Here is a 22,050-nt window from a genome sequence, read left to right as displayed (position 1 = left end):
CATATGTAACTTGCATGTCATTGGATCTTTCTGTCCATTGACCCTGATTTCACCCCTTCAAAGTCAGTTATGACAAAGCAATGTGTTTCATCACATGTTTATTTCAATATCAACCTGCCATGACCAATGGGAATAAATTGTATTTACTTTTTTACAGTAAGGTTATTCAGCCATAGCTGTCATTTCCGGAGTTAAGCAAATGTTAGCAAATGTTTTCAGTGGATCTGTGTTTTATTAATTTGTTCACCCTGTTCTTTCTGAATTATTTTGTCAGGTGCAAAGCCCAGCTGAATTTGGGAATAGCTGGCTTCAGAATGATGAGGATTGTAGGCCTGATGAAGGAAACATCAGCCCTGTCTTCTTTGTCCAGGATTGTGCGGAAATTGGTCAGATCAACAGTTTCTGTGCCAATCTGTTTCAGTCTTTCTCAGGTTGGTATTCATTAGCAACGTTTACCTGTAATAAACTTGTTTTATTCATGTGTTTTGCTGCAGCAAAGTAAAGAAGGATGTTTGTAATATGGAAGAATGTAGAATGGTCCAAAATATTGCAACTAGAAATGGAATTAAAAGCTTTTTGCTTGAATTTGGTAACAGAGTTGTCCGTTTGCTTACTGTCAACTCATTGATTAGAAATTAAAAGCTGTTGTCTACTTGCAAGAATGGACCTGGAACCTTATTTGTGGGGGGACAAAATCATTTTTAAAAATGTTAACAGACTACATTTTGGCACTTTTGACATGGTTTTCAATCAAAGGGAGATGAACTTGACCCAGAAGTATTTTTCATTGTTCCTTTTTATTTATTTTTTTGGGGGGGGCCTAGATCTGCCCTTATCTGCTAATAATTAATTACAGAAATTGTCCCTTTGTAATGATAATTACAATGAATGAGATGTCCCTTCCATTATAGAAAACCCGAACTGCACAGCCATCTACACCCTCTGGCTCTGCTAACCACAGAATTGTTTCACTGTTATGCTAAGCATTCTTTGCTTACTGTGCCAACCAAGTACATGATGCATAGACTCTGTGTTTGCAGGACTTACCCATTTTTGTAATCCAGCTTTGGTGTTAACCTTTGATATGTACCAACCATTCGCTGACAACTTGCTGCTGCATTTAGCAAAGCGTTCATTTTGCTTACGAGTAAGAAGTGCCACAAAATTGGTCCTATTTGGCACGCTCGTCCGTGAACCCCTCTCCTACACAGAAACCAAGGTCTAAAACTGGTCAATGATTTTTCACACCCCTTTGTTCAGAGTCCTGTTCTGGACCTTACCTAGAGTACTATTTCATCCTCTGCATCGCCGATAGCTGCTTACTCCGTAACCCTCGGTACGGTTGCCACTATGCTGCTGAAGCCGTCGCTGAGTGTAAGGCTCAGGGAGGCAGGCCAACACCCCGAGACATGCTTCCTGAACCCTGTGGTGAGTATTACCCCTATTGTTCAAGTGCAAAAAAGGTCATACTTAGCAGGAGTGATGATACGGAAGCCAGTGGTGATATTGTGGGAAGTGTTCACTCTATAAAATGGACAAACATTGGCACATTTTAGTGTCTGTGAAAATCTATTTAAAGTGTTTCATGACGTTAAAGTCACTTCACATATTCATTCCTTAGTTTGAATTGTCTACAATACTCAAACTCTGCGACCACATCCCAAAAGGATGTCAACTATAGTTTTCATCCACTGGGGAAGAACATGAAGTGACACATGAAGCGTACATCCAAGAGAAATTCATTTCTTGAACCTTTTTTGGACATTGTTATGACATGGAATTAGGTGTGGAATGCCCTCCAAACTCTGAGTTCAGCTTCTGTGCCAGTCCCTGCCCCCGCACCTGCGATGACGTTCGTGGGCACGATCGCGCACCATGTGAAGGGATCCCCTGCGTTGAAGGCTGCAGGTGCAAGGAAGGTTTTGTGCTGAGCGGTGTGCACTGTGTGCCTGAGGAAGAGTGTGGCTGCAGGGATAGGTTCCTGTACGGAGGAGCGTACTACCTGGCAAGTTGCAATTTCAGGCTGCCTCAGCATCTGTGACTTTTCATACCACGGTGGGAGGAGCAGATGAAACGTTGTATGCCCATTTTCCTCAGATCAGATTGCGTGAATAGGCAGCAGTCCTCTTTTTGCCATCTTGAACAAACAAAAAAAGATGCGAGAGTTATACGCCTGGTGTGAGCGAGAGCATGCTCTCACTTACCCAAAAGTCCTACCTGCTGCTCACGCACCCACATGTAAACTCAAGTCAGCTCTTTCTACTTGCAGATGTTAGCAGCGACATGTATGATAACTGCAAGGACAGAACAGCCTGTATGGTTCAGTTTATCTTAAAGTTCTGACAAAAGCATTGCTTGGTTGAATTAGGAACATACCTGTTGTGACTAAAATGACCTTGTGAACAACACGTGTCCCCAGTTGAAACATTGGTCAAATCTTGGGCACGCTTTCGAATGGTCCATTCCGGTTAGAGACATACCTGGATCACAGTGAGAATTTTGAGCCTGTTGTATCAAGCTTCAACATACGGAAATGCATTTCAGCAGTCTGAGCCATGTCAGTGGCTTTCTTGTCCGTTTATCTGAGACTTCAAGAGTTTTTCATTTGATCGCATCTCAATCCTTCATTTCTTAGGACGGCCAGGAGTTTGTGTCTCACGGCTGCAGGGAGAAGTGCGAATGCGACGGTGGTACCTTCCGGTGCCGGCCCCTAGAGTGCCACTGTCAGTCGGAATGCACTGCTGATGACTATGGGCAGTATGGCTGCCACTGTGAACATCCATATGTTGGAAATGGCTCCATCTGCACGGGTACTTGCATTTCTCTTCCTTTTCTATAGACACATACATAGTTTGCCTGAAAGTAAACCATGAAGTCTCCATTATCACGTGAGGTAAATTAACCCAGTTGGTTTTCCTTATTTGTGAGGACCTTACATCATAGTCAGCAAGCGCGAAGAAATGTTGTGGTTCCCATCGTGTGCCGTCTGTTAGAGGAAAAATTCACCGCACTGTTTGTCTTGTTATTGCTGGTGTCTACATTTTCTTCAAAGACCAAAGGAATAAAATTTTAAAATCAAGGTTTCATTAAAAAAAATGCATAGTTTTAATTGAATAACTTCAATTTGAATATATCCTGTATTCCATATGTAAGCTTCGTAAATTATTTAATGATTTGCCCCTGATTTCACTGAGATTTCTCTGTATTCATATCCTGTGCTTTTCCTATTTGTTTTAGTGGATCCATGCTATAGCAATCCTTGTGTCAACGGGGGCAAGTGTGAAGTTACAGGCAACTTCAGTTACGTGTGTGTTTGCCAGCCAGCCTGGACGGGCATGAACTGTGAAAGAGGTACGTGGCTACCTTTGTGGGGGTGGGTACATGTTTCCTGTACTTTCTTCTTCTGAAAATAACTGACAACCGTGTTCATCACACACTGTAATGCCTGTTTGGAAAACCACAGACATAATTGTATGGCATGATAGCTGTAATAAATACTAGCGTTTGGGGAATTTACTCATGTGGAAATGTTGGTTTCAAGGCATGTTTGAAAAGGAGTAGTCGTGTCATGATTAAACTCAGCAATGCTTCCATGATTGGTCCTTCACAGTGTTCTGGAAATAAAAAGTCCTCAGTAAAGAGCAATCAATCAATGGATTGAGAACCAATCTAGTGCTATGAATCATCTTAGTTGTCTCATGATTAAACTCAGCAATGCTTCCATGATTGGTCCTGCACAGTGTTCTGGCAATAATTCACTAAATGTAATTGGTCATGAAGTGAGTTTTCTGTTTAGACAGTCCTCAGAAAAGAGCAATCAATAAATGTATTGAAAACACGGTTTTCCATGTTTTGTAATAAAAAGGTGTTCTCCTCCCTGAGTGAACTGCACTTGCCACATTGTCTCAGTTTGCAACATTTCTGACGTTGCCATTGGCAGAATTGTGGGTTGGATCTCATGGTACACATAGGTCTCATGGCTATTGACTAACTCCCCTCAAACCAAAGCTACGACCCTTTGGGACTGACAGTACATACTTTTCTGGCTCAGTTGGTAGAACGGTAGGAAAGTGATCCCATGGAAAATTACATCTGAAAATTACAAAAAGTAGAACTCTGAACTCTCTGTTGTCTTTCTTCCAGCGCGCAAAGAGTGCAGTGTGTACGGTAGTCCGCAGCACTTCCGGACATTTGATGGAGCCAACTACAACTTCTTTGGCACCTGTTGGTACACGCTGGCCGCCGATTGTTCAGAGGAGCCCTTATTCAGGGTGTATATCCGGAGCGAGCAGGTGGTAGGAAGACAGGAGCTGACCAAAGTCCAGGAAGTGGTTGTGCAAAGTGGCCACGATGGCCCGGTAAGCAGATGAAATGTTGTTCGTTGAATGTCTCTGCAAGGATTGGAACGCCAAAGGGTGGGATGGGTTACTTAAGTCAGAAAAGACCCCAAGGGGTAAATAACAAAACGAAGGATGGTCAGATGTTACTTTCACTCACTTGTAACTTTTCTTCATCTTAATCCTGTGATGAGCCATTTTGAAAGTCTAGAGCATTGGTACTCCTGTTCAGTCTTCCAAATGGTGAATTAAAAAGGATACATTCACTTACATGTCTTTCACAATGCTTGAAATTTGTCGACCATTCAAGTGCATCGTAGTTGCTTGACCATAGCCGTCAAGCTCTGAAGAGGCTCAGCTCAAAAACTTATCTTAAGAAACAGTGATGATTCTATAAGCAATTTATACTGAGAGTTATCTGGGGTAATGCATCTCAGTATAAAACGCTGCATCCCTGATCCCTGATCTCAAGCCCGCAGTGCCATCATTACTGCAGGCAAGCCTTTTTTTTCAATGGAAGTCTCTTTTCTTCCTGTGCAGAAGTTTGGCCTGCATCAGCACAAGAAACTGACCGTGGAAGGGAGACCTGTCAACACTCCTTTTGCGCATGAGGGTATTCACGTAGTGTCAGGCACCCACATGGTGAGTGTCTTACACAGTGGTGAACGTGCATTGAACATGGTCATCATGATCTTTAGATGAGGATATTTGTACACAGTAAATGGATAATTCAAATGGGTGTTGTGTTCTGAGCTTAACTTGAGTTTTCAGCTCATTAGTTAAGTGATTAGTTGATATATTAATAGATTTAGCTTCCTTCAATTTCCAACCAGGAAAGAGCAACCTGCTAGAGATGTTAATCATAGTTTAAACAAACATAGAATAGCTTTCTGTAGAATTAGCAGTAAATTTGCATGACCGGATGTATTAGTTTTATCAAGTTTGGCTTTGTAAATTTAATAATCAGTTTAATGAGGGAACAACCAAATGGTCTCAAACTTAAAGAATTGAACAGTGCATGCAATTAAAGCGGTTTTCCATCAGAGTTTTTGTAACTTGTAACTGTCTGTAGTAGGCGTTACCTGTCATATTTTTCCACTGCTCCCTACTATGTAGTTGTTGACCACGCCTTATGGTCTGACTGTGCGATGGAACGGGTATTTTGAGGTGGACGTCTGGCTAGACACTAAACTGCTGGCCAATGTGTCGCTGTGTGGACTCTGTGGTAATGCAGATGGCAATGCCGACAATATTCTGGAGGAGACACCGGATGGACGAAGGGTGGGCTGCATCTTTTATTAGCATGCTCAAATCTCAATTCAGTGTTGGGTTTTAAAAACTTTGATTGCCACTTAATACTCTGCAATGACATGCAACGTTGCTGCAGTAGCGTTGTCGTTGCATTGGCACCTGTTGCTAGAGTAGTTCAGGAACTACTTTTGATGTATCAGATCGCTATAGCAGAGACCAACATTGTTGTTTGGACTCAAAGAATTTCCCACAACTTGGTTGGAATTTCTCTAACCATTATCTAACAACTTCTCCAAGATGAAAATGCAAAATAAACTCAAGGTTTACCCTGTGGTACCCCAAAATCCTGTAAAATCTTGAGATAAACCTCCAGTTACCGAATGCTGAATGTTGCGTCCTCCCTTAGGCCTAATTTTCCCTAAGGAAGGATCCATAGAGTCAAATGTATTCCTACACCAAACACCCTGGGTAGGCTGAACATATTTTGCAAAACTAATATTGTTGAGCCACTGTCTTTGGCATTTTGGTTTGGTTAGGTCAGCAACTCTATGGAATTTGGGAACAGTTGGGTCGTGAATCCTGAGGAGTGTGAGGACCGCGGGAGTGACGTGGAGAACGCGTGCAATGGGGACATTGAATTGGCCGCAGCACGCTCAACTTGTGCCATCATCGTCGATGAAAATGGTAATGTATCATCAGTTATTGTGGACTTGAATCTTCTTAAGCCAGATCAAACTTGTCTAGGAAACTTTCCATCAAATTGATGATTTTATACTCATCAAAATCCTCTTCCCCTTTCCCCTAGTGAAATTTCATAATTTGCACTTATTTCAGTGATAAATTTGACTCTTCATGTTATTGTTTTGACCTGGGTATGCTAAGTGTTGTCGAAGAACTTGTGAGAACAATTTTGCAAGCTTTCCTTGGGTGAGGCTTAATGAATTTTGAGGAAACCAAAGCCCACTAGTCTTTGATATCTCTCACATGTCGTGTTCTGTCAGATCTCCATTTTGGATTCTTGATGCTCTTGTTTTTCTCCCCAGAAAAAAAATTGCTGTAGACCAGTCAGACAGTCAGACAAGGAGGAATATATTGTGCGTTTGGAGTTTCTTTATATCATCATTCTTTTCTCTCCCAGGGCCTTTTGCCCAGTGTGGCAAGGTGTTGGACTCAATGCTGTTCTATGATAACTGTGTCTTCTCTCTCTGTGCCTCCGGCAACCCTGACAATCGGTCACTCATCTGCGGCAGCCTGTGGACCTTTGAATCGGCCTGCCTGGACCTCTGCCTGGACGTTGGCCCCTGGAGAGCTCCCGGTTTCTGTGGTTGGTTGGCCGGTTGATTCCACTCAGAGAATCTGTTCAGCCATTTTTTTTCTTCTGTTCATGATTTCCTAGTTGTCCACAAAACTTAGATGACTGGAGTTATACATCAAAACTGCCCATGTGTTAATTATTCTACGTCTTCAAATTTATCATTGAGCAATTTCTGTAGATGTATATTGAAACAAAAATCATGTTTACTCTGGAACATCACATAATGTTGGTGTAGTTTTAACAGTTTTACGTTTTAGCAGCTATTAAGAGCAATTTTTCTATTGAAGTGCTGTCACTGATTTTAATATCACTCTTCACTGATGTTTTGATATCACTCGTCTTTCCAGAACCACCGTGCTCAGATGGTCAGGTATTTGAACCTAGCACCCCTGCATGTCCCAAGACTTGTTTGGATGTCATCTTGGAAGCGAGTCTACCTTGCCCCTTCCCGCACCAAGCAGGCTGTACCTGCGCCCCACATCTCTTCCTCAGTGATGATGAGTGTGTCCCCAAAGATCACTGTGGGTGCTTCTATGAAGGGCAGTATCGCAAGGTTAGTGATTTCTTTTATGGACTCTGTAATGGAAGCCACATGGCAGAAAAGAATAATCCCAAGCAAAGCTTGAAATCAGGCCAAAAAAAGTACTTGGACAAAGCGTACTCAGCACAGTCAATTTTGTCCTGCCATGTTGTGGGGTCAAAACATTGTGGGGACGACTATGCCCTCAAAAGCATGGCTTTGATTTTCCTTACAAAACAAAGTGCCCCTTCATGTGGTAATGGGCTGAGCACATCTGCTTTTGAATGGACAGATACCAACAGTGGTTTGGCAGTGTCTGAACTCCAACCATAATTTCACGCTCTTGCAAGTTTGCTTAAGTTCATGATTTCCCATGATTTCTTTAACAGGCATCGGAGGTCTTCATCTCGCATGAATGCGAATCTGTTTGCACCTGTCACCCAGGCAACCGCGTTGAATGCAGGGAGCGAGGATGCCCCAAGGGTGCCTTCTGTGGAGTCAAAGAGGAGAAATACGGCTGTCACTGCAAGCCTGGATATGAAGATGATGGGTGTGGTGGATGCAGAGGTAAATTGAGCCTATGTGAACTCCGGCTCATCTTCAAGCTGTATTCATGCTGTTGCTCATGTAGACACTTCTCTTGATTGCCAGGTGTATCTCACATGGATTGCTGTGTACACATCTCTTTCTTGACAGGTTTCTATCTCTGATTTCTACTTTTCTCCCCGCTCTGTTGCAGCCAATGCCTGCCACCCTGATCAATGTAAGAACAACGGCACCTGTGTCATCATAGGAAAGGACGATTACCTCTGTCGATGCCCTGCCGGATATGGCGGTAAAAATTGTGAATCGGGTAAGAGTCAACGCTGTGGTCAGATCCATCACAAGTCCCTGCAAGTCCTTTAAATGAGGTCTATCACAAGCTGTACAGTCGAAATTCATGTTGCAAGCCATTCAAATCAACTCATAAAAGAGACACAAAAGCTGAATGAAATCTGAAAATCTAATCTCATTGCATTGCTGTTGATCTACCAGAGCGAAAATGTACATGCATGTTTTGAATCTACTTTGTTGCTCACAAATGTTAGTCTTTCAAAATATAGAGGTAGACAACATGGAATTTGAAACAAAAAACTGAAAAGAATGACAAAGTCATTTATTGTATGACATACATTGCCATCGTGTGATTGGTGGGTCGCCAATCCCATGCCACTGTCTGATTTAGTAAAAATCATCTCTGAGACCATCAGGAACACAGGGGAGGACGAGTTGTGACTTCCCAAGCACACAAACAAAACTTCAGTCAACTTTGGGTCATGACACTTTAGTGTTGTGTCTTGTGTGCTGAACTTGGAAGTTAACAACAGAGACTTGTGTACAAAGAGGATTTATTCAGGCATTACATAAAACAATGAAGGCGATTGGATGTTCTATTTCACTCAGCTTCTCCTTATGAAAAAGGAACTCTTAATCTGTCTCCCCGTTAAATTATTCCTACCACTGCACCCATAATTTGTCATTATTTGTCTATTTTAATGATGGCCATCCCTCCTGTTTGCCCTGCTCTGTATTCAGTTCTTGCCCGGTGCACTGTGTCTGGTGACCCCCATGTGGAAACGTTTGACGGAGTCCGATATCGTTTTGGTAGCGAGTGTGAGCATGTCCTTGTGCACAACGTCTTTGAGCAGGATGTCCCTCAGTTCTTTGTGACCCTGGTCACTGAGAGGTCGGACACTAACCCCAATGTCACATCCATAAAGATGATCAGAATTCTCTCCACTTCCCAGGAGAATGGCTATGTAAGTGACAGTTTGCACAGACTGGGAGAAATCTCACAGTTACAGGGATCAGTGGGTTTGAAAATAAAATCCATTCAGTTGGCTCATATCAACCCCCATAGAATCAAAATGCCAATCGGTCAGACCTTTTTACACTGCACTCTCGATGCTTTGTCATTAGATAGAATTTCTGAACCACAGCCATTTTATTAAGCCATTGAAGAAGTCAAGCAAAGCAGATTAATACTTTTAAAAGTATTTTCCTCATTTCTCTCTTTTTTAAGTAATTATGTTGAAGACTCTGTGCTTCCTTGCTCAAAAGTTTTCTCTGTTTCTATTTTTCCTGTGGTGTGCTTGCATTGTGCCCATTTTAATTTGAATTATAGCCATGATGATTGATTCCACATGTGCCAAGGACATAAATACTTGCAAGCCTATTACTGCCAAAAACCTTCCTGGAAATTCTGTAACGTCTCTGTATGCTAGTATCGCTCAGGGGACATGACTTATGTGGTATATTCAGAAGTGTGATTATTGAATATACTGTGTGACTACGCTCTCAGTGGGCATCGAAGGACTCTTCACACATGCAAAGAACACTATACCACACACACTTGGTGGGCATTTTCTGTCCGTCACCTCATGAAATTATTCACACCTTAGCAATCATAGACATTCATCATGTGTAATATCATTTCTTAGAAATGGAAACTTGACTTGGCCTCCAGATACAATGACTGTGACAGAAGTCAGTGTGGCATATACCCCTATTACTGAATCTACTAACCTGTTCTACCTTTAACTCCATCTGTCTCATCTAGTATCTTGAAATCCGCCAAGGCCTGATCCTTCTCATCAATGGTGTCCGCGTTATCCCTCCGTTGATATTGCCTTGGTCTCAGATACACTTGAGTGGTTCGTGGTTGGTGAGTAAATATAACGCATTATCAAAAGTCAAGTAATTGGAAAAGGCAGGCCGAAGGATGTTTGATTTGATTTATACCCTCTCATTAATATGTTACTTTTGTCTGGCTGAATATTTTAACACTTTTGTTGTTAATGTGTTTTTTCCTATTTACGTTACTGTGTATTCATGGTTGTTGCTAAGGAATAATGGAAAAGAAATATGGAAACAAAAACAATGAGAGAAACACAAAAGAGAGAAAAGGAGATGAAAAACATCAACTTGGTTGAGTATATCTCAGAATTGACCACCTGCTGCTGAGGAGTGCTTCCCCTCTCCCCCAGGAAATCATTCTGTCAACTCCTTCCCCCTACCCAAGGAAATCATTCTGTCAACTCCTTCCCCCTCCCCCAGGAAAACATTCTGCCAACTCCTTCCCCCTCCCCCAGGAAATCATTCTGTCAACTCCTTCCCCCTACCCAAGGAAATCATTCTGTCAACTCCTTCCCCCTACCCAAGGAAAACATTCTGCCAACTCCTTCCCCCTCCCCAAGGAAAACATTCTGCCAACTCCTTCCCCCTCCCCAAGGAAAACATTCTGCCAACTCCTTCCCCCTACCCAAGGAGAACATTCTGCCAACTCCTTCCCCCTTTCCAAGGAAAACATTCTGCCAACTCCTTCCCCCTCCCCCAGGAAAACATTCTGCCAACTCCTTCCCCCTCCCCCAGGAAAACATTCTGCCAACTCCTTCCCCCTACCCAAGGAAATCATTCTGTCAACTCCTTCCCCCTACCCAAGGAAATCATTCTGCCAACTCCGTCCCCCTCCCCCAGGAAATCATTCTGCCAACTCCTTCCCCCTCCCCAAGGAAAACATTCTGCCAACTCCTTCCCCCTCCCCCAGGAAAGCATTCTGCCAACTCCTTCCCCCTCCCCCAGGAAAACATTCTGCCAACTCCTTCCCCCTCCCCAAGGAAAACATTCTGCCAACTCCTTCCCCCTCCCCAAGGAAAACATTCTGCCAACTCCTTCCCCCTCCCCGAGGAAAACATTCTGCCAACTCCTTCCCCCTCCCCCAGGAAATCATTCTGCCAACTCCGTCCCCCTCCCCCAGGAAATCATTCTGCCAACTCCTTCCCCCTCCCCAAGGAAAACATTCTGCCAACTCCTTCCCCCTCCCCCAGGAAAACGTTCTGCCAACTCCTTCCCCCTACCCAAGGAAAACATTTTGCCAACTCCTTCCCCCTACCCAAGGAAAACATTCTGCCAACTCTTTCCCCCTACCCAAGGAAAACATTCTGCCAACTCCCATTAATGTATTATTGATTTTGTTTTTCTGTAAGAGACTAGCACAGATGAAAAGGTTGGAAAGGGTTGCATTGAGTTACGATGCCAACAGTAACAGTCTCAATTGTCTTTCTGTGCTTTGTGGATAGATACGGGTTACTCAGTAGCTGCCCAAGGCACCTTTATGTGCCTTTGGATTGATCACATTGTAGAAGTGTCCAGCCTGACTCAGCCTGAATGCTGCAAGCTAGGACAATCAGTCCACTCCAAATGACAAAGAAACAAAGATTGGAGAGCATGTCTAAGATTACTGATGTTCAGTTATGCTGACTAGCATCTTTACATTATGTGATATTTTTTACTTGCTGAGTTATGGAACACCACATGAAGGTTTGTTATTGCTCAATTGAGAATTATCCTACCACTGATATCAATCTGAATTGACAGGTGTTAATAGACCACACCCTTGACCTGGTCTTGAGGTGGGATGGTTATAACCATCTGGATGTATTTGTACATAGCAAACTCGGTGAAGTTTGCGGGCTGTGTGGATTCTATGATGGCAACAACTCAAATGATTTCTTGAAGCAGACTGGCGAATTTGTAAGTAAAGCATAGCATCACATCACTTTCACTTTTTTTGCCCATGATGAATGTGTGGAAATTTAGGGGAAAATTTAGTCTGTTAATTTCTTTACAAAAAGGATTAAATTTGGAACCCCAAAGCTGTTTAGAAATGAAGCATATTCCGAAATTTTTTGAAAAGCTCCAGGATTGACGCTGTGTCATCATGTGATTGTCTTAAATCTAATTTGCAAGTGCTGATGTTGACTTGAAATGTACTTCTTATTGACGTGTGCCTGGGTTTGGTTGTTAATTGAATCAACAGTCACACCATGTAAATATCTGCCAACTTGTTCTGTAAATAATGTGCTTCTATTGTGCATGAGGAATTAGTTTTCATTGTTTTTTGCGTCCTGAATAAAGTCTTGTACAATTTGATAATCTCCATTATTTTCTGAAGTCCTAGTTGTTTGCTTGCTTCATGCATTAAATATGATAAATTTGAAAACAGGGAAAAAGCCATAGAAATTTTAATTGACACATCAAAATAAAGGTCAAGATCACTTGCTGGAAAATTCAGGGTATTTCAGTTTTATTTTGAGACAAATTTTTATGCAGAAGTTCTTGAAGCTGTTGAAATAAGCAGTGTTAAGAATGGTAATGGGGTATTGCAAAGCCTTGCTGTTTTGATGGGGCAAAATGCACCATTTTTTAAATGAAGGGTTGATCCTTTATTTAAAAAATGCAGTTATATACTCCTTCACAAAATGCATCATCGTTAAGGATACTTACGCACTTGTAATTTCTTTGTCACACATATACTTTCCAGACTTCAGATGCAGTAGACTTTGCCAACAGCTGGTTTGTTATTAATAGCACCTGTGAAGCTGCCGTCGAGCTTCCCAACCAGTGTGGTGGAGACTCAACTTTGATGGTTGCTGCTGATAATGCTTGCAATGCCATCCGAGACACCGTTGGTAAGTCCTGAATTCTGCCAGCAATAATATAATTCAGATGACGCACCAAGTAAACCGATACGGGTGTAACACAGAAATGATGATTTGGAGTTCAAAAAATAAAGAATATAATCAGTTGTAGATTGTCTCTATTCTGGACGGTTATTTACAATGATCCTGCAGTGATCAAGAATATCCCATTGGAGAGTACTCTTGCAGGTATACAGATAAAATAAATGTTTGTCATTTTGTATGTGGGTGTAAATCTGTGCTTGGAAGGAGATACCTGAGGACAAGCAAGCATTACCCAGTATATGTAGACCATTAGATTGTTGAGGTTGGAACATTTAGTTTGGCTCGCACTTGGATCCCATGCCTATGCAAACTGAATTTGAGTTGGAGAAATGTTGGTATTGAAATTCAGCTGAGTTGAAACCCATTTACAAATTAATGAATTTTTCCTGTGCGTATTGACAAATTCTGATTTGCAGTCGCACCAAAGCAGTGTGTACAGGGTTCCGTTTCCTGAAAAATTGAAGATAATAGTCAGAGTTCTAGCAAAATGCACGCAGCAAGTCATGTCAGTGCAGTGTACAACCTTCTTGCCAGTTACATGTGATTATGGCTACATGGACGTATGCTACGTTTGGCAAGGATGGTGACCAAAAACTAGACTCTGAGAGGGTTTACCGACAGTGGAGCACTTTGGCTCTTGTTGATCTCCAACCTCTTTCTCTGTCCTGACAGGCTCCTTGGCTTCTTGTCACGAAGTGATTCCATTCCAGCCATTCTATGACAAGTGCGTCTTTGACGTCTGCAAGTCACTGCCAGACACCTCGGCTCGCTGCTCACACATCCAAGACTACGCACAGAGGTGCATCAATGCAGGGGTGGATGTTGGCTACCAGTGGAGGACAGAAAGAAATTGCTGTAAGCATGGAGAAATCTGACAAAGTCGACACATTGAATCATGAAATATCATTTTAAATTAAACAATGAGCCATCATAATCATTACAAAACTGTACAAATAGTGTACAGATTCTCTGTTGGACCCAAATTGTTGAGAGTATTCAGGCACTCAAAACTTGAATGAAAATTGCTCCTAGAAAACGGTGTTAAAGCAACAGATAGAGTGATTTAAAACTGTGTGTGTGTGACTTTGAAAAAAAAGAGAACTTATGTATGGATTAGAACCCTTGAAAATTACTTCTGAAGGAGTTTCCCTGAGGGGACAAGGGCTGATGGATCGGAGACAATTTTATTGACAGAAATTTTAATGTATCCATCTTTACATCATGGAGATGTGTGGCTGAGTGGTTAGGGTTTGTAGCTTTAGGGTTGAGGTTCGAATCCTAGCAGGTGGTTACATGTTGCGACCTTTTGGCATGTCACGTTACCCCTACGTACCTCTTTCCACTGTCGAGTAAAGGGGTACCTGTGAGAGCAGATATGGTTGTTTTGCTCAGCCGTTTTTGCCTGAAATGGCAGTGTGGGGGGCTTGTCTACTCCCCAGGGAGCCGAAATGGTTTCAGAAATATTTATGGCCCGTTAAGCAGGGATAATGACAATATATCGACACTGTTGAGTGATACTGATAACTTATAAATACTGTAAAAGGTTGTCTAGACTCGGCTTCCAGCTCCAAGCCTTTTGCTCGTTTTGATGACCTTACCCTTATTTCATCCTCGTCTCGTTCCTTCTCCTCTTCTCGATCTCCTTCAGTCTCCGAATGCCCCGAGCACTCCCACTTCTCCCCCTGCATCGGGTCTTGTCCCCCGTCTTGTCTGGGTGAACTGTTGTACCAAGACCCGCGACAGTGTTTCCCGTACTGCAATGACGGCTGTGAGTGCGATGAAGGCTACTACCTGAGCGATGACCGCTGTGTGCCGAAGGAAGAGTGCGGTTGTCTCCTCCCCAGTGAAATATCACAATTGACTGTCGTACCAGTATGTATTATCATCAAATTTGCATTACATTTGTTTGTATGTCGGGGATCCTTCTTTTTTATACTTGAGAGCAATGTATTCAGGTTTGTAATTGATGATTTTTTTTTTATTGTTCAAAAAGTGGTGGAGTTTGTGAAAAATGAACCAGAAAAAAGTCACTTGACTGTAGGCTTACCTCCCCCCAAGTGCAGTATGACTCCAGTGATAAGTCAATAAGTCCAGTTGTAAGTTAGTTTGTGCTGGCACGATTCATTTCATTCTGTCATTATTGGCATTTTTATACCGTGGTCTCATGAGAAAACACTGTCACAGTTTATGTCATAAATACCAAAACCAGGCTAAAAACACACACAGGATTTTGGCCTAGAGGTCTTTTCCTGCAGTTTACATTTTTACCTATCATTTTTTCCAACCACACCTGCTTTGGGTCCGACAAATACCAAAAATGGCGACAAATTGGCCAATGTCAGACTGTTATTTCACACTCTGTCTCTCTGTTTTGAGCTAAGCTTAAAATCTTACTTAATTCAGTCATCATTCTCCCATCGCCTGTCCCAGGTTGGCTTTACCTTCATGTTTGACAACTGCGGAATCCTCTGCAGCTGTGGAGCAGACGGAGATCTGATTTGCTCGAATGCCACCTGTCACAGCGACGCGCAGTGTCTGATCATTGACGGGGTGCAGCAGTGCGTATGCAACGACAGTCTCATTGGAAATGGTTTGGAGTGCAACAGTAAGCACATTTGGGGTTGGAAACTTTGGTGGTCAGATTTGGGCCCTAGGTTATTAATTAAACAGGTTGTCAGATATGTCATTTCTGGAATATAAAACGTGTTTGTATTCAAGCAAGTTGGGTGTATGAATGCATCACTTGGCCACTTAGATTTGGAGGTGATGTGTTAAGATTGATGTGATTTACGATGGTCTGATATATTTTCACTCATTGCAGCTCTTGAAGGATAAGGATATTGTACTCTCTTCCCTGGCAAGACTAGAAGATGATACTTTAAATGCAGGCTTCCCCTTGCCACAGAATGAAACTTTAGACTTGCCTATGTCTTTGATTGTTTAAGCTGCAGGTTTAATAATAATTTATCCAGTTCTTAAGGTTCATTTAGCAAAAGCTAGCACCGTCTGTGTCTGACAAGGTTTCAGATTGACTGAAGGTTCTTGTGAGGGGATCATAGTTCATTAATCTGGTCCAGATCCATACTCCATTCACTTCAAATTATGAACTTCAAATAGACCGTCTTTTATCGACCTTCTTCCTCATACAGTGTGTCTGAGGTTCGGTTCCAATCACATTCTTTTCAAATACATGTTGTCTTGTGTTCTCTGTCCAATACAGCAAGTCCTTGTGAAGCAAAGCCGTGCCAGAACGGTGGAACATGCATTGTGGAGGAAAACTTGAGTTACTCCTGCGTCTGCCAGCGGGGCTGGACTGGAACGAACTGCATGCAAGGTAAACTTATCAATTGCCGTTTCTACTTCCTAAATGATATGCAGTCATGCTCGGAAGTCTTGCTTGTGTAGACAGCCGTCCGTGTGCACGCAGGCACGGCTGACAGGTTAAACTGCCACGGACACCCCGATTGATCTCCGACTGACATTCGGTTTGCACCCACATAGTCTGAAAAGTCGGTGGAAGTAGACCGTGTGTTAAATTTGAACTTAGCTACTGTGCACTTTTTCTTGTGGAAGCAAAGATTGCTCGATAGGTGTGTGGCCCTAGAGGTTTGAAAATTAGGCAGTGGCATTAAGTGACATACAAATGCTGTTCAAATGGCTGTAGTGAGTCAGCATTAGTAGTCTTTGGCCGTATATCAAGAGCAAAAGTTTGCTCCAATCATTTGCCCATTTTGATTGAAATTTCATCCAAAGTTAACCATCTGCAAGTCAACTTCAAAGTGCCAGTTTAATTCTGGGCGACCTTGCTGTTGAATTATTTCAGTCTACGTGTCTGGATTCAGTGTGGTTTGTTTTGTAATTTGCCATCCTGACTTTCTCTCTTTAATTAGAGGAAATTCATAGCATCTGTTTTTATTTGGTGTGGGAGATACATTTCGTCCTATGAAGCTTACAGCTCATGCCGTTCTCTTTGACCAGAAACGTTGTACTGCCTGACCTATGGGGATCCCCACTACCGTACCTTTGACGGCAAGTATTTTGACTTCATGGGCGAGTGCTCGTACTACCTCTTCCGGCTCTGCGAGGCTGATTCGACAACCTCCGTGATTCAGGTCAATCAGAGAGTGGGCAGCTCGGCCTACACCACCATGAAAGAGCTGATCATCAATTATGGGGGCACGGTAAGGACAGCGCCAAATGTTGGAGTAAATCAGATCACATTGAATGCACTGATGGACTGAAGTTATACCGAGTTAACGAGAGATTATCGGAGAACTGAATGTTTATATTTTTACTGTCTTGCTCTCATCAAAAGAAAAATTGGTTCTGGAACCACCCGTTCTGTATGAGCCCCAAACTTGACCAAAAGAGGGCGCAAGTATCCTACCAATGCAGGCCCCTTTTTTGCTGGTTCTCAAATGAGTACGAACTGCACATGTTGCATGCATGACACACATCACTACCAATAAAACGAACACTCCTGACCAGTATGGCTCTTTTCCACCAATGAGGGGGTGCTTCTGCTGAAGGTAGATAGGTTAACTAACTAAATGTCAAGGGATGAATTGGCCAGTACCATTTTTATATAGTTTTTGAGGTAACCCTTTCACCCAATGTTGCTATTTTATTATTTGCTTCTTCTTGGTTTGTAGGAGATTAAGCTGGTTCCGGATGTAGGTGTGGTTGTCAGTGATGTTGTCCAGACACCACCTTTTAATGCAACTCCTGTTGTAGAGATCCGTCGTGTGGGCAATTACATTGTAAGGTTTTTTTTTATTTGATTAGCAATTTTTTAGAATTTGGATTTTCTCTCAATCTGAGTGCAGAGGTACTTTTAAAGTACCTCTGTTTGCAAAATATATGTATGGCTGTCATATGTAAACTCTTTTGAAACTGTTTCGGTTCTGAAGAAAATCCTCAATATTCAAAAGATTTTTGCCCAAACAAAAATTTGTTGAATTCATTCAAAAACTTGTGACAAAATGCATCCTGTCTGACAGCCACGTAGATTCATTGATGAAGATGCTTTCCCTTGTTTCTGCAGGTTGTAAAAATCCCTGACCAGTTTGATCTGAAATGGGATGGCCAATACAGTGCAGACATTGAGCTGACTGCCGTGATTGGATCCACTCAGTTCTGTGGTCTCTGCGGCAATGCTAACAATAACACCGATGATGATTTTGATGATGGAAATGAACAGACGGTAGGGTGTTGATTTATACTTTATACACAACAACAAGTCATCATACTGCATCAGGCAAACAACAAATTTTGTCATTTTTAACGTTATCACACGTAAAAGAACCCGACTTATAAATATCTAACCACACCACCTTCCAGTCTTTAAGAGAATTCAAGCACATGGTATTTTTAATATATATTTATGTCAAGGTCAGTCTACTGTCACTTCAGTATGCTATATATTTTTGGGAAAGAGGAAATTTCCACCGTTAGCAGGGTATACAAGTTGGTGCTTTCGTTGTAGCTATTGTGAGAATGGGTAACTCTAAGGCTATGGTTAAATTTGACATTTTGTGGCTATGGCTTTAGTTTTTGCCCTTGACAGGCTGCACTAAATAGCCATAGCCAAAGACAGCAGTGCCTATTTGCCTGCTAACACGGCCGTATAATTTGATTGCTTTCGTTGTGTCTGAAGCTTTGGCTGTTTTCACTGGTTTCCTTCTAGGTTGATACAGCAGTAAGCTTTGGCAATCGTCAGGTTGTTGGGAACCTACCCTGTCCAGCCAATGCAACAGAGCAACCTAACCAGTGTGACAATGCTTTTGATACTGAGTTTGCTGATACGGTGTGCTCACCGTTGCTTAATTCCAGGGGTGAGTCATCCTTATAAAAGCTCGTAACTTGTCATTCACTTGCCAACGGAAGTATTCTTCAGTGAACTTGTCGGAGGCATGAAAAATGTAACAAAGGGAAGAGGAAAAGTCAAGAAAACATCAACAAAAAGCCGGCGTCAAAGAGAGTGTCAATTTAAGATAAATGAGAATTTTCACTGCGTTTTTCTTTTCCGTCAGATAACTTCCCATTCCAGGCTGTTCAGCATCATCGGCTGAGTTCTATGCGGCTTGCAGGTACGATGTCTGTGCAGCGGTGCTGGTCGACCCAAGCCTGGCTCTGCCCATTGCTTGTGGAGTGGTTGCTACCTACGCACAGCTGTGCCAGGACCTGGGTCACGCTGTCAGTGAATGGAGAAGTGCAATCTCCTGCAGTAAGTCCTAGGCAAATCGTTTATTACAGTGACATTGATGTAAGCTTTTTTCAAAAAAATTCATTTTACTTATCATTGCATTTTCTTTTCAAGTACAAATCAGCTGTGCTGCATCATGTAGTGGTCTTTAAGCACTCATTTTTTGTGTGCACAATTTGTAAAAAATAAAATGTAAGGGAAAAAAGTCAGCTAAAATATTACATGATTGAAAATATATAACATGATATATGTGACCCGCTCTGCAAAAAAGGTAATAAGTCGCGCAATGCCAAAACATGTTATAGCCTGTTCTATTTGGAGAGGGCAACATTTCTTTAAATAGCTTCAATAACATTTCTATTTTCATAATTCGTGACTACAAACATGGACACTGATGAATAAAGATGAAAAATGGATCAGTCAGTAGGAAATCCTACATAGCATTGGGTTTCCAAGCACTACGCATTAGGAGCTTTTTCTCGGAAAGTGCTTGTATTGTATCTGAAAAGTTGATATACAAATGTCCATATATCTCTGGAACGCAGCACACTACATGGGTCATTCATATATCAAATTGTAGCTTTTGATGTACAGAATCCAGCCATATCAAAAAACCCACAACCTGACCCCAGGACTTATTACTCATTTTCCTAGAGCCGATCACATATACAGCTTTGTTAGAAAAGTTTTAATTTCAACTCGTAAGGTTTTGTTTTGGTTTGTTTTGGTTTCTGTTATTTTGTCATTTTCAATCCAAGTATCTGATTTCAGGATGTTCAGAGCGCCTGTTTTTCTTGACCTCTCTCGTGTCAAATAGCGCAAGATTGCCCGCGGAATGCAGAGTACTCCCTGTGCGCTGACCCCTGCCCTCCGACCTGTCGCGACCCTGATGGAGACATATCCCCCTGCAACTTGCGCTGTGCCGAGGGGTGCACCTGTCGAGAAGGTTTCTACCAGGATGGTGATGAATGCGTACCTCGAAGTCAGTGCGGTTGTCAGTATGATAATGAACAGAAATATCTCCGGGTAAGACACAAATGAACATCTAACTAATCTCTCCTTAGCCTGTTGTACTTCAGTAAGGAGGTTTAAAATTGTGTCAGAGAGGCAGAGTTCTTTGAAGTGATTCCTCACTGACTGTCATTTCCTATATTTACAGAATTTGCAGCAATATATGTGTCAGTCTTGCTAGCTTCCGAGGGTTTTGAAGTCTCAGAATAAAATTTCACTCCAGTCATTTAACCCGGTCACTTTTCCTTTTTTCCTGCTTCTTTGATGCCTTGTTGTATAACAATGAATAGATATCCAATACCCAGTAGATTAACAAGCCACAAGCACCTGAGACAGGGACCATAGGTCACTGTGTCAGCAGAACTTAGTCCAGCTCCTTGCCAACCGTTGTTCACTCTGTCACGAGACTACTTTTTCTGGAAATGAGTTTGCCCTGGACTTTGTTTCAAGGAATGCATACATTAATTTTGTCCATGATATTGATGCCATCTCATCCAAGGCCATGCATCCAAACTGATACCACAAACTGACACCCTGTGTGTTATTGGGGGTGGGGGAGATGGCTAGCATGGTGTCAGTAATAATGACCTCACACACTGACAGCTGTCAGTAACTCATATACTAAAGTGTACCCCTTGTGGCAGTTTTTCAACCCCAAATAGACGTCCTTGCCAGGTAACAAGGCTCCCTTTATCATTTCAAGCCTAGAGATGATCAACTTCATCTGTGTACCATATCCTCTGGCAAGGGTATTTTATACAATACTCAATTACTCACGCGAAGCAACATATATTCATCTGGTCTCAGTGGTATGAGGCATAAGTCAAGTTTTGAATTTGTCCATGCTCACAATGTTGTTGCCCTTTGGACGCTGCTTGCCTTGCAGTTGAATGACGATTACTACACCAATTCCTGTACCATGCGATGCACCTGCTCCGATGCGTTTGGCGAGGTTGTGTGCTCCCCTGCTGCATGCCACGAGAATGCCACATGCACTGAAGTCAATGGCATCCAAAAGTGTGTCTGTGATGAGGGATTTGTTGGCAATGGTCAAGATTGCGTCTTTGAAGGTAATTTAAGTTACTCTTTTTTAGCAAATACCTACGAATACTAAACACCTTCAAATCCTGCACAAGGTACACATTTTCAAGTATATTCCTGATTTCTGAATGGCCCTCCGGCCTTATTTGTGCACCAGTGCACACACGTGCAATTAATCCTAACAGAGGTTTGGGACGGAATCTTAGCTGCCTTGAGACATTTTTTCTAGTTTTGTCGCAATGCATTTTTTTGCCCAAGCCCATTGAATAATGTCTTACAATTACTTTGACACCAATTTTGTAAAAATCAGACCAGTTATATCCGCAGGTGTCCATTTTTTTTCTGAGATAGGTAGAACAACAATTGCCCAAACACCAAAAGCATACAAGGACTGAATTAAACCTTCAATTTTGCCATCAAAATGAATGAAGATCAGGCATGGGACAGCTATGGCCTTAGAGATGAGTTGTATCACCTCCTGCCCTGTCCTGGCTAAAACTCCACCTCTTAGGGTGAATATCATCTCCTAGCATTGATACCCTTCAAGGATGTGATGGAAATTCTGTCGTACCATGCTGAAGATGTTGGCGCATATTTCTTCACACAGAGTGTGCTGACAGTCCTTGTGCAGAAGGCTCACAGTGTCTGAGGCGAATGGGCGGTAGCCCAAACTACGTCTGTGAGTGCGCCGACAACAACAGGATGGGCCAGAACTGTGATGTCCAAGCAGGTAGGTCTGACACACTCGTGTACTTTAATTAACTCTGTAGTTCCAGCCAGGCCACACAGTTTAATCCTAAACCCCC

The 22,050-nt window shown here is 42.3% G+C and overlaps 1 protein-coding gene across 1 annotated transcript; it reads left to right on the top strand.

The window, feature by feature from the left end:
- Positions 1-274: 274 nt before the first annotated feature.
- LOC147795190 (zonadhesin-like) lies at positions 275-21,228 on the top strand (the record flags this gene model as incomplete). The annotated part of the gene is made up of 28 exons (XM_087132214.1): positions 275-431; positions 1,261-1,428; positions 1,785-2,005; positions 2,636-2,810; positions 3,238-3,351; positions 4,144-4,358; positions 4,878-4,979; positions 5,454-5,618; positions 6,125-6,272; positions 6,727-6,912; positions 7,251-7,456; positions 7,813-7,990; positions 8,163-8,276; positions 8,999-9,222; positions 10,023-10,127; positions 11,840-11,995; positions 12,786-12,933; positions 13,660-13,842; positions 14,636-14,859; positions 15,418-15,592; positions 16,208-16,321; positions 16,966-17,168; positions 17,640-17,747; positions 18,032-18,190; positions 18,674-18,821; positions 19,020-19,213; positions 20,010-20,218; positions 21,090-21,228. Coding segments are annotated over 28 exons (4,503 nt in total), but the record flags the coding sequence as incomplete, so codon positions are not given.
- Positions 21,229-22,050: the final 822 nt, after the last annotated feature.

Source organism: Acanthaster planci, unplaced genomic scaffold, assembly GCF_054643075.1.
Source record: "Acanthaster planci isolate LZ-2023a unplaced genomic scaffold, COTS_SCS Contig133, whole genome shotgun sequence".
Lineage (NCBI taxonomy): Eukaryota > Metazoa > Echinodermata > Asteroidea > Valvatida > Acanthasteridae > Acanthaster > Acanthaster planci.
The sequence above is the reverse complement of the archived record's forward strand: the minus strand, read 5'-3'. Positions and strand labels throughout refer to the sequence as shown.